The sequence below is a fragment of the Balaenoptera acutorostrata genome, chromosome 1 (genome assembly GCF_949987535.1).
Source record: "Balaenoptera acutorostrata chromosome 1, mBalAcu1.1, whole genome shotgun sequence".
NCBI lineage: Eukaryota > Metazoa > Chordata > Mammalia > Artiodactyla > Balaenopteridae > Balaenoptera > Balaenoptera acutorostrata.
Genome location: NC_080064.1, coordinates 41259078 through 41280555, shown reverse-complemented (window position 1 = coordinate 41280555; position 21478 = coordinate 41259078). Strand labels below are relative to the sequence as shown.

At 37.6% G+C, this 21478-nt stretch overlaps 1 protein-coding gene across 1 annotated transcript in view; it reads left to right on the top strand.

Moving 5' to 3' along the window:
- Positions 1-21478, top strand: part of AGBL4 (AGBL carboxypeptidase 4) — a 1405329-nt gene that overhangs the window by 651512 nt on the left and 732339 nt on the right. The window contains exon 4 of the mRNA XM_057530807.1: positions 15142-15236. Within this exon, the coding sequence (XP_057386790.1) occupies positions 15142-15236 (95 nt within the window). The remainder of the gene's footprint in view (positions 1-15141; positions 15237-21478) is intronic.

Sequence of the window (21478 nt, the reverse complement as noted above, 5' to 3'; positions counted from 1 at the left end):
ACGGTGTATGATCCTTTTAATGTGTTGTTGGATTCTGTTTGCTAGTATTTTGTTGAGGATTTTTGCATCTATATTCGTCAGTGATATTTGTCTGTAATTTTCTTTTTTTGTAGTATCTTTGTCTGGTTTTAGTATCAGGGCGATGGTGGCCTCATAGAATGAGTTTGGGAGTGTTCCTTCCTCTGCAATTTTTTGGAAGAGTTTGAGAAGGATGGGTGATAGCTCTTCTCTAAATGTTCGATAGAATTCACCTGTGAAGCCATCTGGTCCTGGGCTTTTGTTTGTTGGAAGATTTTTAATCACAGTTTCTATCTCATTACTTGTGATTGGCCTGTTAATATTTTCTATTTCTTCCTGGTTCAATCTTGGAAGGTTATACCTTTCTAAGAGTTTGTCCATTTCTTCCAGGTTGTCCATTTTATTGGCATAGAGTTGCTTGTAGTAGTCTCTTAGGATGCTTTGTATATCTGCGGTGTCTGTTGTAACTTCTCCTTTTTCATTTCTAATTTTATTGATTTGAGTGCTCTCCCTCTTTTTCTTGATGAGTCTGGCTAATGGTTTATCAATTTTGTTTATCTTCTCAAAGAACCAGCGTTTAGTTTTATTGATCTTTGCTTTTGTTTTCTTTGTTTCTATTTCATTTATTTCTGCTCTGATCTTTATGATTTCTTTCCTTCTCCTAACTGGGTTTTGTTTGTTCTTCTTTCTCTAGTTCCTTTAGGTGTAAGGTTAGATTGTTTATTTGAGATTTTTCTTGTTTCTTGAGGTAGGCTTGTATTGCTATAAACTTCCCTCTTAGAATTACTTTTGCTGCATCCCATAGGTTTTGGATCATTGTGTTTTTATTGTCATTTGTCTCTGGGTATTTTTTGATTTCCTCTTTGATTTCTTCAGTGATCTCTTGGTTATTTAGTAACGTATTGTTTAGCCTCCATGTGTTTGTCTCTCCTACATTTTTTTCCCTATAATTCATTTCTAAGCTCATAGCGTTGTGGTCAGAAAAGATGCTTGATATGATTTCAGTTTTCTTAAATTTACTGAGGGTTGATTTGTGACCCAAGATGTGATCTATCCTGGAAAATGTTCCAAGCACACTTGAGAAGAAAGTGTAATCTGCTGGTTTGGGATCGAATGTCCTGTAAATATCAATTAAATCTATCTGTTCTATTGTGTCATTTAAAGCTTGTGTTTCCTTATTAATTTTCTGTTTCAAAGATCTGTCCATTGGTGTAAGTGAGTTGTTAACGTCCCACACTATCATTGTGTTACTGTTGATTTCCTCTTTTATAGCTGTTAGCAGTTGCCTTATGTATTGAGGTGCTCCTATGTTGGGTGCATATATATTTATAATTATTATACCTTCTTCCTGGATTGATCCCTTGATCATTATGTAGTGTCCTTCCTTGTCTCAGTAACATCCTTTAGTTTAAAGTCTATTTTATCTGATATAAGTAATGCTACTCCAGCTTTCATGTGATTTCCATTTGCACAGAATATCTTTTTGCATCCCCTCACTTTCAGTCTGTATGTGTCCCTAGGTCTGAAGTGGGTCTCTTGTAGACAGCATATATATGGATCTTTTTTTTGTATCCATTCAGCAAGCCTGTGTCTTTTGGTTGGAGCATTTAATCCATTCTTGTTTAAGATAATTATCAATATGTATGTTCCTATTACCATTTTCTTAATTGTTTTTGGTTTGTTTTTGTAGGTCCTTTTCTTCTCCTGTGTTTCCCACTTAGAGAAGTTCCTTTAGAGTTTTGTTGTAGAGCTGATTTGGTGGTGCTGAATTCTCTTAGCTTTTGCTTCCCTGTAAACCTTTTGATTTCTCCATCAAATCTTAATGAGATTCTTGACAGGTAGAGTAATCTTGGTTGTAGGTTCTTCCCTTTCATCACTTTAGGTATATCATGCCACTCCCTTCTGGTTTGTAGAGTTTCTGCTGAGAAATCATTAACCTTAACGGAATTCCCTTGTATGTTATTTGTCTTTTTTCCCTTGCTGCTTTCAATAATTTTTCTTTGTCTTTACGTTTTGTCAGTTTGATTACTATGTGTCTCATCATGTTTCTCTTTGTGTTTATCCTGTCTGGGACTCTCTGTGCTTCCTGGACTTGGGTGGCTATTTCCTTTCGCATGTTAGGGAAGTTTTCGACTATAATCTCTTCACATATTTTCTCAGGTCCTTTCTCTCTCTCTTCTCCTTCTGAGACCCCTATAATGCGAATGTTGTTGTTTTTAATGTTGCCCCAGAGGTCTCTTAGGCTGTCTTCATTTCTTTTCATTCTTTATTCTTTATTCTGTTCCACAGCAGTGAATTCCACCCTTCTGTCTTCCAGGTCACTTATCCATTCTTCTGCCTCTGGTTTTCTGCTATTGATCCCTTCTAGTGTTTTTTTTTTTTTTTCAGTTATTGTATTGTTCATCTCTGTTTGTTTGTTCTTTAATTCTTCTATGTCTTTGTTAAACATTTCTTGTATCTGCCCGATCTTTGCCTCCATTCTTTTCCCGAGGTCCTGGATCATCTTCACTATCATTATTCTGAATTCTTTTTCTGGAAGGTTGCCTATCTGCACTTCATTTAGTTTTTTTTTCTGGGGTTTTATCTTGTTCCTTCATCTGGTACATAGCCCTCTGCCTTTTCATCTTGTCTATCTTTCTGTGAATGTGGCTTTTGTTCCACAGGCTGAGGATTGTAGTTCTTCTTGCTTCTCTGTAAATTTTTAATAGATATCTTGTATAAGATAAAGGAAGTTCTCTTCTATTTAGAGCTTGCAAACATTTTTTAAAAACATTTTTTGAATGGCTGTTGAATTTATTAGATAGTTTTACTATATCTATTTGTTGATAATTCAGTATTTATCACTTACTCTATTAATATGATAAGTTACATTATCTCTTTTTAATGTGGAATAGTCCTTCCAGTCGTAGGGTGCATCTTAATTTGTATTGCTATATTATTGTGTGTGTGTACGTGTGTGTGTGTTTGTTTGTATAAATTTACTGCTGGATTTGAATTGGTAATATTTTATTAAAATTTTTCATTCAATGTTTATAACTGACATAGGGCTATATTTTTCCATTCTCCAGTTGTCCTTGCCTGTTTTTGCTTCAAATTTATAATTGCCTCATAAAATGAGTTGCATAGCTTTTTGTCTTTTTCTTTTATTTAACTTAACTTTAATATTTATGAAAATAAAATACATTTATATTATTTTAAAAGTCAAATGCTACTGCAAATGCCAAAAATAAAATATCTCCTTACTTTTGCCACAGTTTTTGATTCCTGCTTCCTAAAGCAAGAATCAGCAAACTTCTTTATTTTTTATTTTTTAATTAATTTTTATTGGAGTACAGTTACCTTACAATATTGTCTTACCTTCTACTGCACAGCAAAATGTATCAGCCATACATATACATATATCCCCTCCCTTTTGGATTTTCCTCCCATTTAGGACGCCACAGTGCATTAAGTACCGTTCCCTGTTCTATACAGTATGTTCCCCTCAGTTGTCTATTTTATACATAGTATCAATAGTGTATATGTGTCAGTCCCAATCTCCCAATTCCTCCCACCCCACCCCTTTCCCCCCTTGGTATCCATACAATTGTTCTCTACATGTGTGTTTCTATTTCTGCCTTGTAAATAAGGTCATCTATACCATTTTTCTAGATTCCACATATATGCGTTAATATACTACATTTGTTTTCTCTTTCTGACTTACTTCACCCTGTATGACAGTCTCTAGGTCCATCCACATCTCTACAAATGACCCAATTTGATTCCTTTTTATGGCTGAGTAATATTTCATTGTATATATGTACCACATCTTCTTTATCCATTCCTCTGTTGTTGGACATTTAGGTTGCTTCCATGTCCTGGCCATTGTAAATAGTTCTGCTGTGAATGTTGGGGTGCATATGTCTTTTTGAATTATGGTTTTCTCTGGGTATATGCCCAATAGTGGGATTGCTGGCTCATATGGTAGTTCTATTTTTAGTGTTTTAAGGAAGCTCCATAATAGCCATAGCAATCCGAGAAGAAAAAGAAATAAAAGGAATCCAAATTGGAGAAGAAGTAAAACTGTCACTGTTTGCAGATGACATGATACTATACATAGAAAATCCTAAAGATGCAACCAGAAAACTACTAGAACTAATCAATGAATTTAGTAAAGTTGCAGGATATGAAATTAATACACAGCAAACTTCTTTTGTAAAGAACAAATTTAGGCCTTGTGAGCCAACATGTCTCTGTCACAACTAGTTAACTCTGCTATTATGTGGCAAAAGCAGACATAGACATCACCTAATCAATGAGGAGCAAGGGCATTTTTTTTTTTTTTCAAAAACAGGCAGCAGGCAGAATTTGGACCTTGCTCTCCTGCTCTTGAGGCAGTCATTTATATTTCTTCTCAGTGTTTCTTCTGATATTATTTCTGTATTTCTAAATAAAATTTCTATACTGCTATTCTCTATTCATTTTCGTTTTCGAAAGTATTTACCAACTTTGTATTATGAGATAATGATTTCATTCTTTAACCGTTCTGCTAAAAATACAAGCACTTCTCCTCCCCCTATATTTGTATCACTATAATATAATATTTATATCACTCTATCACAAGCCTTTGCTTGGCTGCTTAGGTCTCTGCTTCTACTGATGTCTTTCATCATTAAAAGATTGTCATTAAATTTTGAAATAAGGTTCTATATACATATTTGGACCATGCTCATTCATTTCATTGGCAGAGTCTCCCATACCTATATTTGTAAATCTTTTATCTTTGATTGGGAGTTTTCCCACAGAGGAATTTTCTAAACTCCTGACTGTAGAGATACGCTCGACTACCAGTATTCTGGATTTTGAATCTGGAATCTCTTCAACCACTCCAGAGAATGAGCCTCTAGTTTCCTGTCATGATGGACAAAGAGTCACTTGGGTGCTTGGTGTGAGGGAAGGAATCTGGGGACTTAATTTTTCTTTATAAGGACTTTGAACCAAGCTGTGCCTGCCACCCCAAGTGCTTCCAGTGTTTTGCATTCTGAGATTCTTTGGTGTGAATTATTATTTTGTTTCTTAATTTTTTAAGTTAAGAACTTACCACTTATTTTTTTAACATCTTTATTGGAGTATAATTGCTTTACAATGGTGTGTTAATTTCTGCTGTATAACAAAGTGAATCAGCTATGTATATACATATATCCCCATAGCTCCTCCCTCTTGTGTCTCCCTCCCACCCTCCCTATCTCACCCCTCTAGGTGGTCACAGAGCATGGAGCTAATCTCCCTGTGCTATGTGGCTGCTTCCCACTAGCTATCTATTTTACATTTGGTAGTATATATAAGTCCATGCCACTCTCTCACTTCGTACCAGCTTACACTTCCCCATCCCCATGTCCTTAAGTCCATTCTCTACGTGTGCATCTTTATTCCTGTACTGCCCTAGGTTCTACAGAAAAAAAATTTTTTTTTTAGATTCTATATATATGTGTTAGGATACAGTATTTGTTTTACTCTTTCTGACTTACTTCACTCTGTATGACAGATTCTAGGTCCATCCACCTCACTACAAATAACTCAATTTCGTTTCTTTTTATGGCTGAGTAATATTCCATTGTATATATGTGCCACATCTTCTTTATCCATTCATCTGTCGATGGACACTTAGGTTGCATCCATGTCCTGGCTATTGTAAATAGTGCTGCAGTGAACATTGTGGTACATGTCTTTTTGAATTATGATTTTCTCAGGGTATATGCCCAGTAGTGGGATTGCTAGATCATATGGTAGTTCTAGTTTTAGTTTTTTAAGGAACCTCCATACTGTTCTCCATAGTGGCTGTATCAATTTACATTCCCACCAACAGTGCAAGAGGGTTCCCTTTTCTCCACACCCTCTCGAGCATTTATTGTTTGTAGATTTTTTGATGATGACCATTCTGACTGGTGTGACGTGATACCTCATTGTAGTTTTGATTTGCATTTCTCTAATGATTAATGATGTTGAGCATCCTTCCATGTGTTTGTTGGCAATCTGTATATCTTCTTTGGAGGAATGTCTGTTTAGGTCTTCTACCCATTTTTGGATGGTGTTCTTTGTTTTTTTGATATTGAGCTGCATGAGCTGCTTTTAAATTTTGGTGATTAATCCTTTGTCAGTTCCTTCGTTTGCAAATATTTTCTTCCATTCTGAGGGTTGTCCTTTCGTCTTGTTGATGGTTTCCTTTGCTGTGCAAAAGATTTTAGGTTTCATAAGGTCCCATTTGTTTATTTTAAATTTTATTTCCATTTCTCTAGGAGGTGGGTCAAAAAGGATCTTAATGTGATTTATATCACAGAGTGTTCTGCCTATATTTTCCTCTAGGAGTTTTATAGTGTCTGGCCTTACATTGAGGTCTTTAATCCATTTTGAGTTTATTTTTGTGTATCATGTTAGGGAGTGTTCTAATTTCATTCTTTTACATGTAGCTGTCTAGTTTTCCCAGCACCACTTATTGAAGAGGCTGTCTTTTCTCCATTGTATACTCTTGCCTCCTTTATCAAAAATAAGGTGACCATACTTGCGTGGGCTTATCTCTGGGCTTTTTCTCCTATTCCATTGCTCTATATTTCTGTTTTTGTGCCAGTACCATACTGTCTTCATTACTGTAGCTGTGTAGTATAGTCTGAAGCGTGGGAGACTGATTCCTCCAGCTCCGTTTTTCTTTCTCAAGATTGCTTTTGGTATTCGGGGTCCTTTGTGTTTCCATACAAATTGTGAACTTTTTTGTTCTAGTTCTGTGAAGAATGCCACTGGTAGTTTGATAAGGATTGCACTGAATCTGTAGGTTGCTTTGGGTAGCATAGTCATGTTCAGACTGTTGATTCTTCCAATCCAAGAACATGGTGTATCTCTCCATGTGTTTGTATCATCTCTAATTTCTTTCATCACTGTCTTATAGTTTTCTGCATACAGGTCTTTTGTCTCCTTAGGTAGGATTCTTACTAGGTGTTTTATTCTTTTTGTTGCAATGGTAAATGGGAGTGTTTCCTTAATTTCTCTTTCAGATTTTTCATCATTATTGTATAGGAATGCAAGTGCATTCCTATAGGATTTCTGTGCATTAATTTTGTATCCTGCTATTTTACCAAATTCAATGATTAATTCTAGTAGTTTTCTGGTAGCATCTTTAGGATTCTTTATGTATAGTATCATGTCATCTGCAAACAGTGACAGCTTTACTTCTTCTTTTCCGATTTGGATTCCTTTTATTTCTTTTTCTTCTCTGATTGCTGTGGCTAAAACTTACGAAACTATGTTGAATAATATTGGTGAGAGTGGGCAACCTTGTCGTGTTCCTGATCTTAGTGGAAATGGTTTCAGTTTTTCACCATTGAGGACGATGTTGGCTGTGGGTTTGTCATATATAGCCTTTATTATGTTGAGGAAAGTTCCCTCTATCCCTACTTTCTGCAGGGCTTTTATCATAAATGGGTGTTGAATTTTGTCGAACGCTTTCTCTGCATCTATTGAGATGATCATATGGTTTTTCTCCTTCAATTTTTTACTATGATGTTTCACGTTGATTGATTTGCATATATTGAAGAATCCTTGCATTCCTGGAATAAACCCCACTTGATCATGGTGTATGATCCTTTTAATGTGCTGTTGGATTCTGTTTGCTAGTATTTTGTTGAGGATTTTTGCATCTATGTTCATCAGTGATATTGGCCTGTAGTTTTCTTTCTTTGTGACATCTTTGTCTGGTTTTGGTATCAGGGTGATGGTGGCCTCGTAGAATGAGTTGGGGAGTGTTACTCCCTCTGCAATATTTTGGAAGAGTTTGAGAAGGATAGGTGTTAGCTCTTCCCTAAATGTTTGATAGAATTCACCTGTGAAGCCGTCTGGTCCTGGGCTTTTGTTTGTTGGAAGATTTTTAATCACAGTTTCAATTTCAGTGCTTCTGATTGGTCTGTTCATATTTTCTATTTCTTCCTGGTTCAGTCTCGGCAGGTTGTGCATTTCTAAGAATTTGTCCATTTCTTCCAGGTTGTCCATTTTATTGGCATAACGTTGCTTGTAGTAATCTCTCATGATCCTTCGTATTTCTTCAGTGTCAGTTGTTACTTCTTTTTCATTTCCAATTCTATTGATTTGAATCTTCTCCCTTTTTTTCTTGATGAGTCTGGCTAATGGTTTATCAACTTTGTTTATCTTCTCAAAGAACCAGCTTTTAGTTTTGTTGATCTTTGCTATTTTTTTCTTCATTTCTTTTTCATTTATTTATGACCTGATCTTTATGATTTCTTTCCTTCTGCTAACTTTGGGGGTTTTTTGTTCTTCTTTCTCTAATTGCTTTAGGTGCAGGGTTAGGTTGTTTATTCGAGATGTTTCCTGTTTCTTGAGGTAGGCTTGTATTGCTATAAACTTCCCTCTTAGCACTGCTTTTGCTGCATCCCATAGGTTTTGGGTCGTCGTGTCTCCATTGTCATTTGTTTCTAGGTATTTTTTGATTTCCCCTTTGATTTCTTCAGGGATCCCCTCGTTATTAAGTAGTGTATTGTGTAGCCTCCATGTGTTTGTACTTTTTACAGATCTTTTCCTGTAATAGATATCTAATGTCATAGCGTTGTGGTCAGAAAAGATACTTGATACGATTTCAATTTTCTTAAATTTACCAAGGCTTGATTTGTGACCCAAGATATGATCTATCCTGGAGAATGTTCCATGAGCACTTGAGAAAAATGTGTATTCTGTTGTTTTTGGGTGGAATGTCCTATAAATATCAATTAAGTCCATCTTGTTTAATGTATCATTTAAAGCTTGTGTTTTCTTTTATATTTTCATTTTGGATGATCTGTCCATTGGTGAAAGTGGGGTGTTAAAGTCCCCTACTATGATTGTGTTACTGTCGATTTCCCCTTTTATGGCTGTTAGCATTTGCCTTATGTATTGAAGTGCTCCTATGTTGGGTGCATAAATATTTACAATTGTTATATCTTCTTCTTGGATTGATCCCTTGATCATTTTGTACTTTCCTTCTTCGTCTCTTGTAATAGTCTTTATTTTCAAGTCTATTTTGTCTGATATGAGAATTGCTACTCCAGCTTTCTTTTGATTTCCATTTGCATGGAATATCTTTTTCCATCCCCTCACTTTCAGTCTGTATGTGTCCCTAGGTCTGAAGTGGGTCTCTTGTAGACAGCATATATATGGGTCTTGTTTTTGTATCCATTCAGCCAGTCTGTGTCTTTTGGTGGGAGCATTTAATCCATTTACATTTAAGGTAATTATCGATATGTATGTTCCTATTCCCATTTTCTTAAATGTTTTAGGTTTGTTATTGTAGGTGTTTTCCTTCTCTTGTGTTTCTTGCCTAGAGGAGTTTCTTTAACATTTGTTGTAAAGCTGCTTTGGTGGTGCTGAACTCTCTCAGCTTTTGCTTGTTTGTAAAGGTTTTAATTTCTCCATCAAATCTGAATGAGATCCTTGCTGGGTAGAGTAATCTTGGTTTTAGGTTTTTCTCCTTTATCACTTTAAATATGTTTTGCCACTCCCTTCTGGCTTGCAGAGTTTCTGCTGAAAGATCAGCTGTTAACCTTATGGGGATTCCCTTGTGTGTTATTTGTTGTTTTCCCTTGCTGCTTTTAATATGTTTTCTTTATATTTAATTTTTGATAGGTTGATTAATATGTGTCTTGGTGTGTTTCTCCTTGGATTTATCCTGTATGGGACTCTCTGTGCTTCTTGGACTTGATTAAGTATTTCCTTTCCCATATTAGGGAAGTTTTCAACTATAATCTCTTCAAATATTTTCTCAGTCCCTTTCTTTTTCTCTTCTTCTTCTGGGACCCCTATAATTCGAATGTTGGTGCATTTAATGTTGTTCCAGAGGTCTCTGAGACTGTCCTCAGTTCTTTTCATTCTTTTTTCTTTATCCTGCTCTGTAGTAGTTATTTCCACCATTTTATCTTCCAGGTCACTTATCCGTTCTTCTGCCTCAGTTATTCTGCTATTAATCCCATCTAGAGTATTTTTAATTTCATTTATTGTGTTTTTCATCATTGCTTGGTTCCTCTTTAGTTCTTCTACATCCTTGTTAAATGTTTCTTGCATTTTGTCTATTCTATTTCCAAGATTTTGTATCATCTTTACTATCATTATTCTGAATTCTTTTTCAGGTAGACTGCCTATCTCCTCTTCATTTGTTAGGTCTGGTGTGTTTTTACCTTGCTCCTTCATTTGCTGTGTGTTTTTCTGTCTTCCCATTTTGCTTATCTTACTGTGTTTGGGGTCTCCTTTTTGCAGGCTGCAGGTTCGTAGTTCCCATTGTTTTTGGTATCTGTCCCCAGTGGCTAAGGTTGGTTCAGTGGGTTGTGTAGGCTTCCTGGTGGAGGGGACTAGGGCCTGTGTTCTGGTGGATGAGGCTGGATCTTGTCTTTCTGTTGGGCAGGACCATGTCCGGTGGTGTGTTTTGGGGTGTCTGTGGCCTTACTATGACTTTAGGCAGCCTCTCTGCTAATGGATGGGGCTGTGTTCCTGTCTTGCTAGTTGTTTGGCATAGGGTGTCCAGCACTGTAGCTTGCTGGTCGTTGAGTGAAGCTGGGTCTTGGTGTTGAGATGGAGATCTCTGGGAGATTTTTGCCGTTTGGTATTAAGTGGAGCTGGGAGGTCTCTTGTGGACCAGTGTCCTGAAGTTGGCTCTCCCACCTCAGAGGCACAGCCCTGATGCCTGGCTGGAGCACCAAGAGCCTTTCATCCACACGGCTCAGAATAAAAGGGAGAGAAAACAGAAAGAAAAAAAAGAAAGAGGATAAAATAAAGTAAGATAAAATAAAATAAAGTTATTAAAATAAAAAAATAAAAAATAATTATTTAGATAAAAAGAAAAAAAAATTTTTTTAATTAAAAATAAACCAAAACAAAACAAAAAAACGGACGGACAGAACCCTAGGACAAATGGTGAAAGCAAAGCTATACAGACAATATCTCCCACAGAAGCATACACATACACACTCACAAAAAGAGGAAAAGGGGAAAAAATAATATATCTTGCTCCCAAAGTCCACCTCCTGAATTTGGGATGATTCGTTGTCTATTCAGGTATTCCACAGATGCAGGCACATCAAGTTGTTTGTGGAGCTTTAATCCGCTGCTCCCGAGGCTGCTGGGAGAGATTTCACTTTCTCCTCTTTGTTCACACAGCTCCCGGGGTTCAGCTTTGGATTTGGACCCACCTCTGCATGTAGGTCGCCTGAGGGCATCTGTTCTTTGCTCAGACAGGACGGGGTTAAGGGAGCAGCTGATTCGGGGGCTCTGGCTCACTCAGGCCGGGGGGAGGGAGGGGTATGGATGCGGGGCGAGCCTGTGGCGGCAGAGGCCAGTGTGACGTTGCACCAGCCTGAGGTGCGCCATTCGTTCTCCCGGGGAAGTTTTCCCTGGATCACGGGACCCTGGCAGTGGCGGGCTGCACCAGCTCCCAGGAGGGGTGGTGTGGAGAGTGACCTGTGCTCGTACACAGGCTTCTTGGTGGCGGCAGCAGCAGCCTTAGCATCTTATGCCCGTCTCTGGGGTCCGCGCTGATAGCCGCGGCTCACGCCCATCTCTGGAGTTCGTTTAGGCGGCGCTCTGAATCCCCTCCCCTTGCACGCCGCGAAACAAAGAGGCAAGAAAAAGTCTCTTGTCTCTTCGGCAGCTCCAGACCTTTTCCCGGACTCCCTCCCAGCTAGCCGTGGCGCACTAGCCCCTTCAGGCTGTGTTCACGCTGCCAACCCCAGTCCTCTCCCTGCGATCCGACTGAAGCCCGAGCCTCAGCTCCCAGCCCCCGCCCGCCCCGGCGGGTGAGCAGACAAGCCTCTCGGGCTGGTGAGTGCTACTCGGCACCGATCCTCTGTGCGGGAATCTCTCCACTTTGCCCTCCGCACTCCTGTTGCTGTGCTCTCCTCCGTGGCTCCGAAGCTTCCCCTCTCTGCCACCCGCAGTCTCTGCCCACGAAGGGGCTTCCTGGTGTGTGGAAACCTTTCCTCCTTCACAGCTCCCTCCCACTGGTGCAGGTCCCGTCCCTATTCTTTTGTCTCTGTTGTTTCTTTTTTCTTTTACCCTACCCATGTACGTGGGGAGTTTCTTGCCTTTTGGGAGGTCTGACGTCTTCTGCCAGCTTCAGTGGGTGTTCTATAGGAGCAGTTCCACGTGTAGATGTATTTCTGATGTATCTGTGGGGAAGAAGGTGATCTTCGCATCTTACTCTTCCGCCATCTTCTCCTCCACCTCCCAGATTGATTTTTAAATCAATATCAAAAAAGAGTAATCATCTTGCCTAAGCTCACAGAACCAATGGGGAACTGGGTTTCAGTCTCAGGTATATCTATCTGGAAAGTCCATGATCTTATTCTCTTGAGTCAGTGGACTTGGTTCAAATTCTAGCTCTACTACTAACTATTATGTAGTTTTAATTTACTTAATGTCAATACCACTTGTCTCATCCATAAATAAGAGGTAATAAATAGTCCCTGTCTCAAAAAGTTCATTATCCTCAAAACAAGTGAGATAATGCATCAGATATCAGCTTGGGGTGAGGTCCAGGCATCTCTAGTACTTAAAAGCTACCCAGGTGATTCTAATACACAAAACACTGAAACTCTGAGTGCTTAACTTAGAATTTGGTGCATAGAAAGTCTCAGAAGTTGTTAGTTATTTTTATAGTTATTGGTGTTACCATTACCTCATGGATACAGTTTCATCTGATGTATTTTGAGTAAATAACTGACAAATAACTAGAAAATATGGAAAACCAAGATTTCCTGCACTGCTTACTTCCAAATACCTTTGATTCTCACAACCACATGCTGCCTTGCTAAGTAAGCTAGAAAACATTTTTTAAAAATGCACAGGTGGAGATTAATAAAAGACTGTGTTCAGGAATTCTCTGGCAGTCCAGTGGTTAGGACTCAGCACTTACACTGCCAGGGTCTGGGTTCGATCCCTGGTTGGGAAACTAAGAACTAAGATCCTGCAAGACGTGCAACCAAAGGGGGAAAAAAAAAAAAAAAAAAGGCATACTTATTGTCCAGACACTTAAGTTTTAAGTCCTAGCTCTACCAGTTAATAGTTCTGGGATCTGGGGCTGGGGGATAAGCCAGTTAGCCTTTATTAGATTCAATTTCCTCATGTCTAAAACTGGGGTAAAATAAACAACTTTTGTTTATGGATAGAGAAGCTAAATAATATAGCATATTTTAAACGCCTGAGAAAATTTCTGGTACGTATTAGGATATGAATGATCAATAAATATTCCACTTTTTCATTTCTTTATTCCACCTTCACATATACACATTATTTCTGTATTAGATTTCCCCCTGCATTTAGCATTAGTCTAGATCCTGAAAGTGCACCACAGCTTCCGGGTTCACTGGAAATGGATCTGACACCTGGAATCTCAGAAGAAAAAAGGGGGATTAAGCCCTGTGAATTTCAAAGGCCATTTGTCCCCTTGATATTGATTTTCTTAAAACAGACAGTAGCCAAGACCCTGGCAGAAGTAATTGAACTGACAACAGGCAGGTCCAGGTTATTAATAATGGAATAGTCTTGGACATTCTTGATAACTTAATTTAATGACTGAAAGGAGTTCTGAAACTGAAATGCCTGGAGATGGGGTCAATGGCTAGGTCTCTGAGGAGAAAGGAAAACATGAGTTATTCCTAAGAATTTATTTCATAGAACAAAGCATTTTATGGTAGTCCCAAATATGAGGCCAGAGGAAATGGTTTTGATTTTCTGTTTTTAAAGGACAATGAAATTTAAAGGCTTGAAAAATTGCCACTATATTTATATTTATTTTTGCCTTTATTTTGGAAAACAGACTTGGTTAGAGTTACGGAGTTTGAACCTTAGTGAGTAACTCAAGGGTAGAGATCTTGGATATCTTAACTTTTTTATCCCTTGGGTTCAACTATCAATTCTCCATCTTTTAATTACATGGCTCAAGACAAGTTAGTTAACTGAACCTCAGTTTCCACATCTGTAAAATGGAAATGTTAATCTTTTTATTATAATTATAAGAGAATATTTAAAAAATTTTAAGTGTATAAAATTTCTGGCACTTGACATTAATACCTCACACAATAAACATTTGTTCAATGAAATAATACATGAATTTTGATGCTTCTGTCTTCCACTGCCTCTGGCTAGAAAAGCCAGCCTATGCTTAACCTCTTGCAAGCTTTTCATTTTCTCTGACTATTCAGGCTGCCCTTGCCCTGAACATCATCCTCTCTCCTTTGGACTATTTCAGTGGTAATTTAATGTCTTTTAACCCCAGTTCTCTTTTCTTTCCCAATCTCTCCTCCCAACTTGTGACAAAGCTGTCTATTGAAACAAAGACCTGATCTCTTTTAACTATACTACCCTTCTGGAAGGGTTTTAGTCATCTAAAACATTCCACTCCCCCATTTTAAAGGTGAGAACCAGAGAGGGAAGGAGCTCACCCAAGTGTCTGTGCTCCTATAAATTGATACTGAGATTAAGGTTGAGCTCAGTACTCCTGGCCCCTAGCAGAAGATAACAAAGGGGGAGCAGACATATATCCTTTAGTTCTAATCAAAGGGGTGCTGAGCAGTTACAAATTTTTTAGTTTCAATTTTGCACTAAGTTGTTATCTTTAGTTTTTTTGAACTTCAAACACACTACTGTTACTGTAATGATAATATTATTCATTTCCATGGAAATTCTAGGTAAGCCTAGAAAGAGGGCACAATTAATAATGGTAACTAAAACTTATATAACTTTCACTATGCACCAAGCATAGTTCCAAACACTGTACATTTATTAAATTATTTAATTCTCATCAGTAATTCTAGGTACCATTATTATCCCAATTTTTCAGATGAGGAAACTGAGGCACAGAAAGATTTAGTAGCTTGGCAAAGTCACGCATTGAGAGTGGTAGAGTGGGATTAAAACTCAGGCTTCTAGGTTCTAGAGTCTGTGTTCTTAAGCTAGCAGAAAGACATTGAATTTCTGTGAACGCCATTTATCCTCACTATGTTGGTAGTTAGTCCATATTGTTTCCTATAACCCTGCTTATTACTTCCAGTCCTAATTATCAGGAAGTGGCAACTTGAATAGCATAGTCTTCTGATAAACTTTTCCCTCTTTCTTTTTCAGAGAGTCATTTTCAACATTGTTAACTTCAGCAAAACTAAAAGTCTTTATAGAGATGGGATGGCTCCTATGGTGAAATCTACCAGCAGACCAAAATGGTAAGTGACCCACAGAATGGAACCTCCTTCTGACTGGGGAATTTGACCCCGGGCTCAAGTTTATCTGCTGTATGGCTAGGGCTTAGTCTCACTGGCACTAAGAAGAGTTAGATGAGTTTCTGGATGGCCATTATCTGGGCTCTAGGTACTGCTCTTTGAGAATGTTGGAATAGAAAACATGGTCCCATGTTTGGAGTCACTAGCATTCAATTATGCAGGAAGGTACAGTCTGTTATTTGATAAACTCCCTGTCCTGTTTGCCTTTTATCATGATATATTTGGAAGCATAATTAAAGTTGATTCCGTTCCTTTCTTTTCTAACCTGGGCATACATATTGTACAGTAACCTAGGAGGACATCAGGAGCTACAGTTTAGAAGATATCCCTCGGTTTGTTTGTTTGTTGTGGTGTTTTGTATAGATGTTGTGTGGGTTTTTTGGATGTTAAAGTTCTGTTTGTCACATTGCTATAGTGTGGATGAGGACAGTTGTGTAGGATTACTTAATAATAGTAATGATGATGATGATGATAATGATGTTAATAATAACTACTGTCACTTACTGAGAGAGCCCTCTCTTTGGCAGATGTTTAATATTTGCTGTTACTAGTCTCACAAAGTTTTTGCAAGGGAGATTTTAAATATCCCTATATTCAGATGAAGAAATTGAGGCTAGGATAGGTTAAGTACTTTCTCATGACCATAGATAGTAAGGGGAGGAGCCTGTGTTATTGTTATCCCACACTGACATTCAAACCAATTAATTTCTTCATCCTTTCATTCATGTATTCATTCAACATTGATTGCACCAAAATGAGAGTCTTTAAAGACAGAAACCAAGTGTTATTCATCTGTCACACAGTAGATGTTAAATGAATGCTTTTGAATTGAACTGAATTCATGATGAGAATTTACATGTAAAGTGCCTGGCACTTGCTTAGTGCTCAATAAATGTCATCTATTATTGATAGTATTATGTAGAATACTATACAAATTCCAGGAATTGTTAATATTATTCTAGCTTTGATACCTGTTCAAATATTAATGACTAGTGAGAAGATCATCTCCAAGTACCTATATTTATAGAAAGCTAGCAATTCATAAATATTGAATTGTGCTTTTATGTAGAAAAGATACTTGGCAATTTTCTATAAATGCTGGGCTGAGAAGCTCAGGTTTGTAAAAGTGTAGGCATTTGATGATGATAGTCAAAACCCTTTATTAAAAGATAAAAATATCTTCCTGGGCCTGTTTTTTACTTTACTAAATCAAGTTAACTATACTGCTGTTCCTCAGTTTCCTTTTGACATTGGGATGTGAACAAGGGGTAGGCCTTTGCTTTGAGTCTCTGAATTCGGACTGACTGGATAATAACAGAGCACTTCTTTCTGTTAATAGGCGTATGTATAGATAGATGCTTCAAACCTTGTCACCGAAGGATATCACTGTTGACCTGCTCACAAGGGCCTTAAAATAACATTGTACTTCTTTTACCAGGCTCTGTGTTGGGATCTTACATAACAGCAATAATCACCATTTGGTTTCCTCAAGTGTTCAGTTCTGGAGTCTTCTCTTTTTGTGTGCTTTTGAAAATCCTTTTGCCTTAATTATTTCATATTGTTTTGTTTTGTTTCTCATGGACTACCATTTGGGTCCTGTCTGTCAGGGTTCTTGACAAGCTTTTGAAATATTAATGAGTCCTTGTATTTATATTATAATGCCTTAGAATTAAGTTAGCATTCTTATCCAATGTTGGCAGGCTCTCAGCAGCCTCTGTTATCCAGTCACTGGACTTCTCTAACCGTCTAAAAAGATTTTAAAGTTTCAGAACCAAGTTTGTTGTAGTTGAAGCCAATAAGACACAAGGTACCAGAGTAAATCAAGTTGTTGATATGTCTAATCTCCCCTGTTTTTTGCTTTACCATCCCCAGACTTTGGATGGAAAGCTTTTTATCTTCCTTCACACTCCCCTTTCCTCAAGCAAGACATTTGGATATTTATTTACTTGATACGACTTTATTGAGCACCTGAATGTGCTATGCACTATAGATATTGGGCATATACAGCATGAATATGACAGAAACGATCTGTTCCCAAAGAGAATTTTCATTTTAGAATTTTATTAACTGATCTCTGCAGGCCATAATTGTTACCCTTCTTTCTACTGGTTTGTTCTGAAGATCCTTTCTGTCCCTTCGGTGCTTTCTGCCTAGGACTTTCTTCCATTCCTTTGTTGATTCCCAGTATGAGAACCTATCTTCCAGTAATCATCATCCTAAATGTACCCAGTGTAACATAAGAAGTGATGTGACTGTTTAGCTCTCAGATTATTAGATTTTACTGGTCCTATGGAGTTCCACAATTTAGTGTTCTAAACAATGTCCCGACTTGAGGCTGACAAATGCCATACAGATCTCATGTCTTCTCTAGTGTCTTCCTAATTCTAGTGTCCCCAATATCAGGGCAACCACCATAATAAAAGGAGAAGTAGTGGATACTTTTCTTGTCTATGGGCTTTACCTACTTTAATATTACAAATAGGCCTTGGAAATATTCTTACCTCATGACAAACATTAAAAGCCCTAAATTTCCTGGATGAAATATATACCAAATTGGGAAAATAAACGTTCTTCACATTTTCAAGGTGAAATAAACATTCTTCTTCACCTGTCATAGAGGGCTGTAACTGATTCCAAGCAAAGATGCCTTCAGGACTTAGCATGGGTCTGGTAATCAATTAGTTGTGGAAAGCAAATAAGCAAAAGAAGCAAATAAAAAGCCATTATGCAAATAAATATATGGCCACTCAAGGCTGTTCTGCCTTGAGGAGAAAAAAATCAGCATACCTAGCAGCAAAGTGGAGAAACTGAAAGATTCAGAAGTTTTCTGCCTATTTTAGTTCATTCTAATTCTGCTTACATATTAGACTTATAGGGATTGTTGGTTGTTGGGACTCTGTAGCATGAAGTTTTTTCAACCATGACTGATTAATATTTTTTAATATTGTCAAAGGCTGAAATTTCTATGTGCTAGACACTGTTGGAAACCAGCATTACAAAACAGCCGATATCTGTATCCTCACCTATGCAGAAACTAAACCTAGGATATTTACACAGCTAGTAAGTGGTGGCATTAGCTAGAGACCTCAGGACTCCACCTTTACTGTTCCTCCCATATTCCATGCATGGAAAGGGTAGAGAAGGGGGCGCAAAGAAGCAGGGTGTAGCATGCAGCTGTGTGGCCTTTGGTAGATCTGAAATAACTTCTCTGATTGATTTGTCCATTGTAGTAGATTGAGGAGATTGGACTAAATCTAAGATGTAGCTTTCATGTAACACATTGTTATTGAGAATCTAACTTTGTGCTAGGTACTGGGGTGGTAAATATGAATATGACCTGGATTATATCTTTAAAATTTTATTTTTTAGGGGTTTAAATGAAACAGAAACATAAATAGGCACAATGTAAGGAGCATTGTACTAAAGACCTCTAGGGAGGTATATAAAATGTGCTGTGGATTAGAGATGAAGAAGAAAATGATATTATTAGGACTCGGGGAGAAAGGGAGAAGCTTCTGGGGCAGGTGGTATTTCAGCTAGATCTTGAGGAAATTGGACAAGAACAAAATTAAGGAAATGGCATTCCAAACGCAAGATATAACTTGATGAGCCATGATACCTCTTTTATGAGCTTCAGTTTCCTCACTGTAAAAAGTGCATAATAATACTTTCTTACAGAGTTGTTATGATAAATAAATGTGAAATAGATATGTAAATACTTTTTAAAGTCTCAAGGATCTTATTAATTCAATAAATTTCTTTTCCTCTGTCTCACCCAAGACTGACTGAATGAGTGTTATTCCTTCTTTCCTTCCCTTTCTCCTTCCTTCCCTCCCTTCCTTCCTTTATTCTTTTCTTTCTTCCTTAAGCTTGTCAATAAATGCTAAGTAGTTACAATGGACCAGGAATTATGTGAGGTATTGGAATAAAACAAGAGAAATATGATTATTGTTCTCATAGAGCTCATAGTCTACAGGGCTAGACATTAAATATGTAACTTTTGATAAATGTGATAACTGTTAAAACAGGGGGGGATTCAGCATGCATGGAAACTCTTCAGTATGCTATATAGCATTTAAGACTTAGACTGCTTCAAGGATAAGAGACCTTCCTTAGGGATGTTATTTATGCTGAGAGCTGCAAGATGAATAAAAGTAACATCATAGTGGGTGGAGGTATGTGTGAAGTGATAGAATGTGTTTGACGGCCAAGAGTTGAAATAGAACATTACATATTTGATGAACAAAGAAAGGCCAATGTGATTGGAGCATGAAATTCTAAGGGGAAAGTCTGGAGAGGTAGGTGTGAGTGAAACTGAGGTGAGCCTTGTAAACCAAGATAAAGAGTTGGACTTAAAAAAAAAAAAAAAAGAGTTGGACTTGATTCTGAGGGCAATGTAAAGAAATTGAAGGGATTAACCAAGAGCAGGACCTGATTGGCATTTTATAAAGATTAGTCTTGTTTCTGAATAGAGAATATCTTGGAGAGGAAGACAGTTGTTTAGAGATTTTTTGCAATACCTTAAGCCGATGATGGATTAGAGTGGTAACAGTAGTGATGAAAACAAGTGGATGGATTTGAGGGTTAACAGAGGTTGAATAAACTTGTCTGTGATTGACAAGCTGTGGCAGGTAAAAGAAAGTGGGGGTGGGGGGTTCCTGCATGACTCCCAAGTTTTCTGGAATAGGCAACAGAAGGGATGGTGGTGCCATTTACTGAAGATAGGGGCCATGGGACAAGAGACAATTTTGGCAGATTTGGTTGGATAGGGGATATGATGAGCTTAGCCTTGGAATCATTTAGCTAGAAGTGTCTGGGAGATATCTAAGCAGAGATGTCAAGTAGGCAATAGGGTATATTGATAAGCAACTCACGACATGAATATGGAGGTGCAGATTTAGAAGTCATAAACCTGTAGATGATAACCAGAACAGTGGGAACAGATGTGATCCCCCAGGGAGGTCATATGGAGTGAAAAGAGATGATTAGGACAGGGCTCTGAGAAATCCCCATTTAAAGGTCAGGAAGAGGATGAGAAACACAAAAGAAGATGAGAGGGACCGGCCAGAGAGTAGGAAGAAAACCAAGAAACTGTGGTGTCATGAAACCGAAGAGACATAAAGAAGGAGTGGCTAACACTGCCAACTGCTACTGAGGGGTCAAAGATAATTAAAGGTTTTAAATGCTCAATGTCTGTAGTGACATGGAGGTTGTTAGAAGCTTTGGTGAGTGTCCTTTTAGTGATGTGGTGAGAGTTCAAGCCAGACTGTGTGGGTTGGGGGATGGAGAAAGTGTGAAGAAATGGAGACCATAATTATGGACAGTTCTTTCAAAAGTTTGGCTACAAAAATGGAGGAAAGAGATACAAGCCCATGAGATAGACAGCAAGTAAACAAACGGTTAAAATATTCTTTTGAATTAAGTGCAGTGATAGAGTTATGTACAAATAAGCAATAGATCTATATTCTCTATTCTTAACATAATGATAATCTTTAGCCTTATTCTTGTCAAAAAACGTCTAAAATTTTGAAATTAATGATTTTCTTTTCCTGAAATAATGGTGCTTTACTCTATTGTTACAAAATAATATTTTTGAAAAATTATAAATTCATGAATTAATAATTTGTAAAACAAGTCATATACTTAAAATTAAATTACATCCCCTTGCCCACCCCCCATATACCTATCCTCTTTCCCTGCTTTATTTTTCTATGTTGCACTTATTTCCATCTAACAAACTATAATGCATTATTTATTTTATTAGTGACCTCTCCCTCTATTAGAAAATAAACGCCATGAGAATAGCAATTTTTGTCATTTTAAAAATCACTTCTGGGCCTTCCCTGGTGGTCCAGTTGTTAAGATTCCATGCTCCCAATGCAGGGGGCCTGGATTTGATCCCTGGTCAAGGAACTAGATCCCATATGCTGCAACTAAGAGCCTGCATGCCGCAACTAAAGATCCCACACTCGGCAACTAAAGATCTGGCATGCCACAACTAAGACCTGGTGCAGCCAAATAAATAAATAAATATTTTTTAAAAAAACCTTTAAAAAATTCACTTCTGTATCCCTAGCATCTAGAACTGTGCCTGACACATAGTAGGTACTCAATAAATGTTTGTTAAATAAATGAATTAATCCATTATCCCTGCACTAAACCTAACAATTACTTTTAATATTACA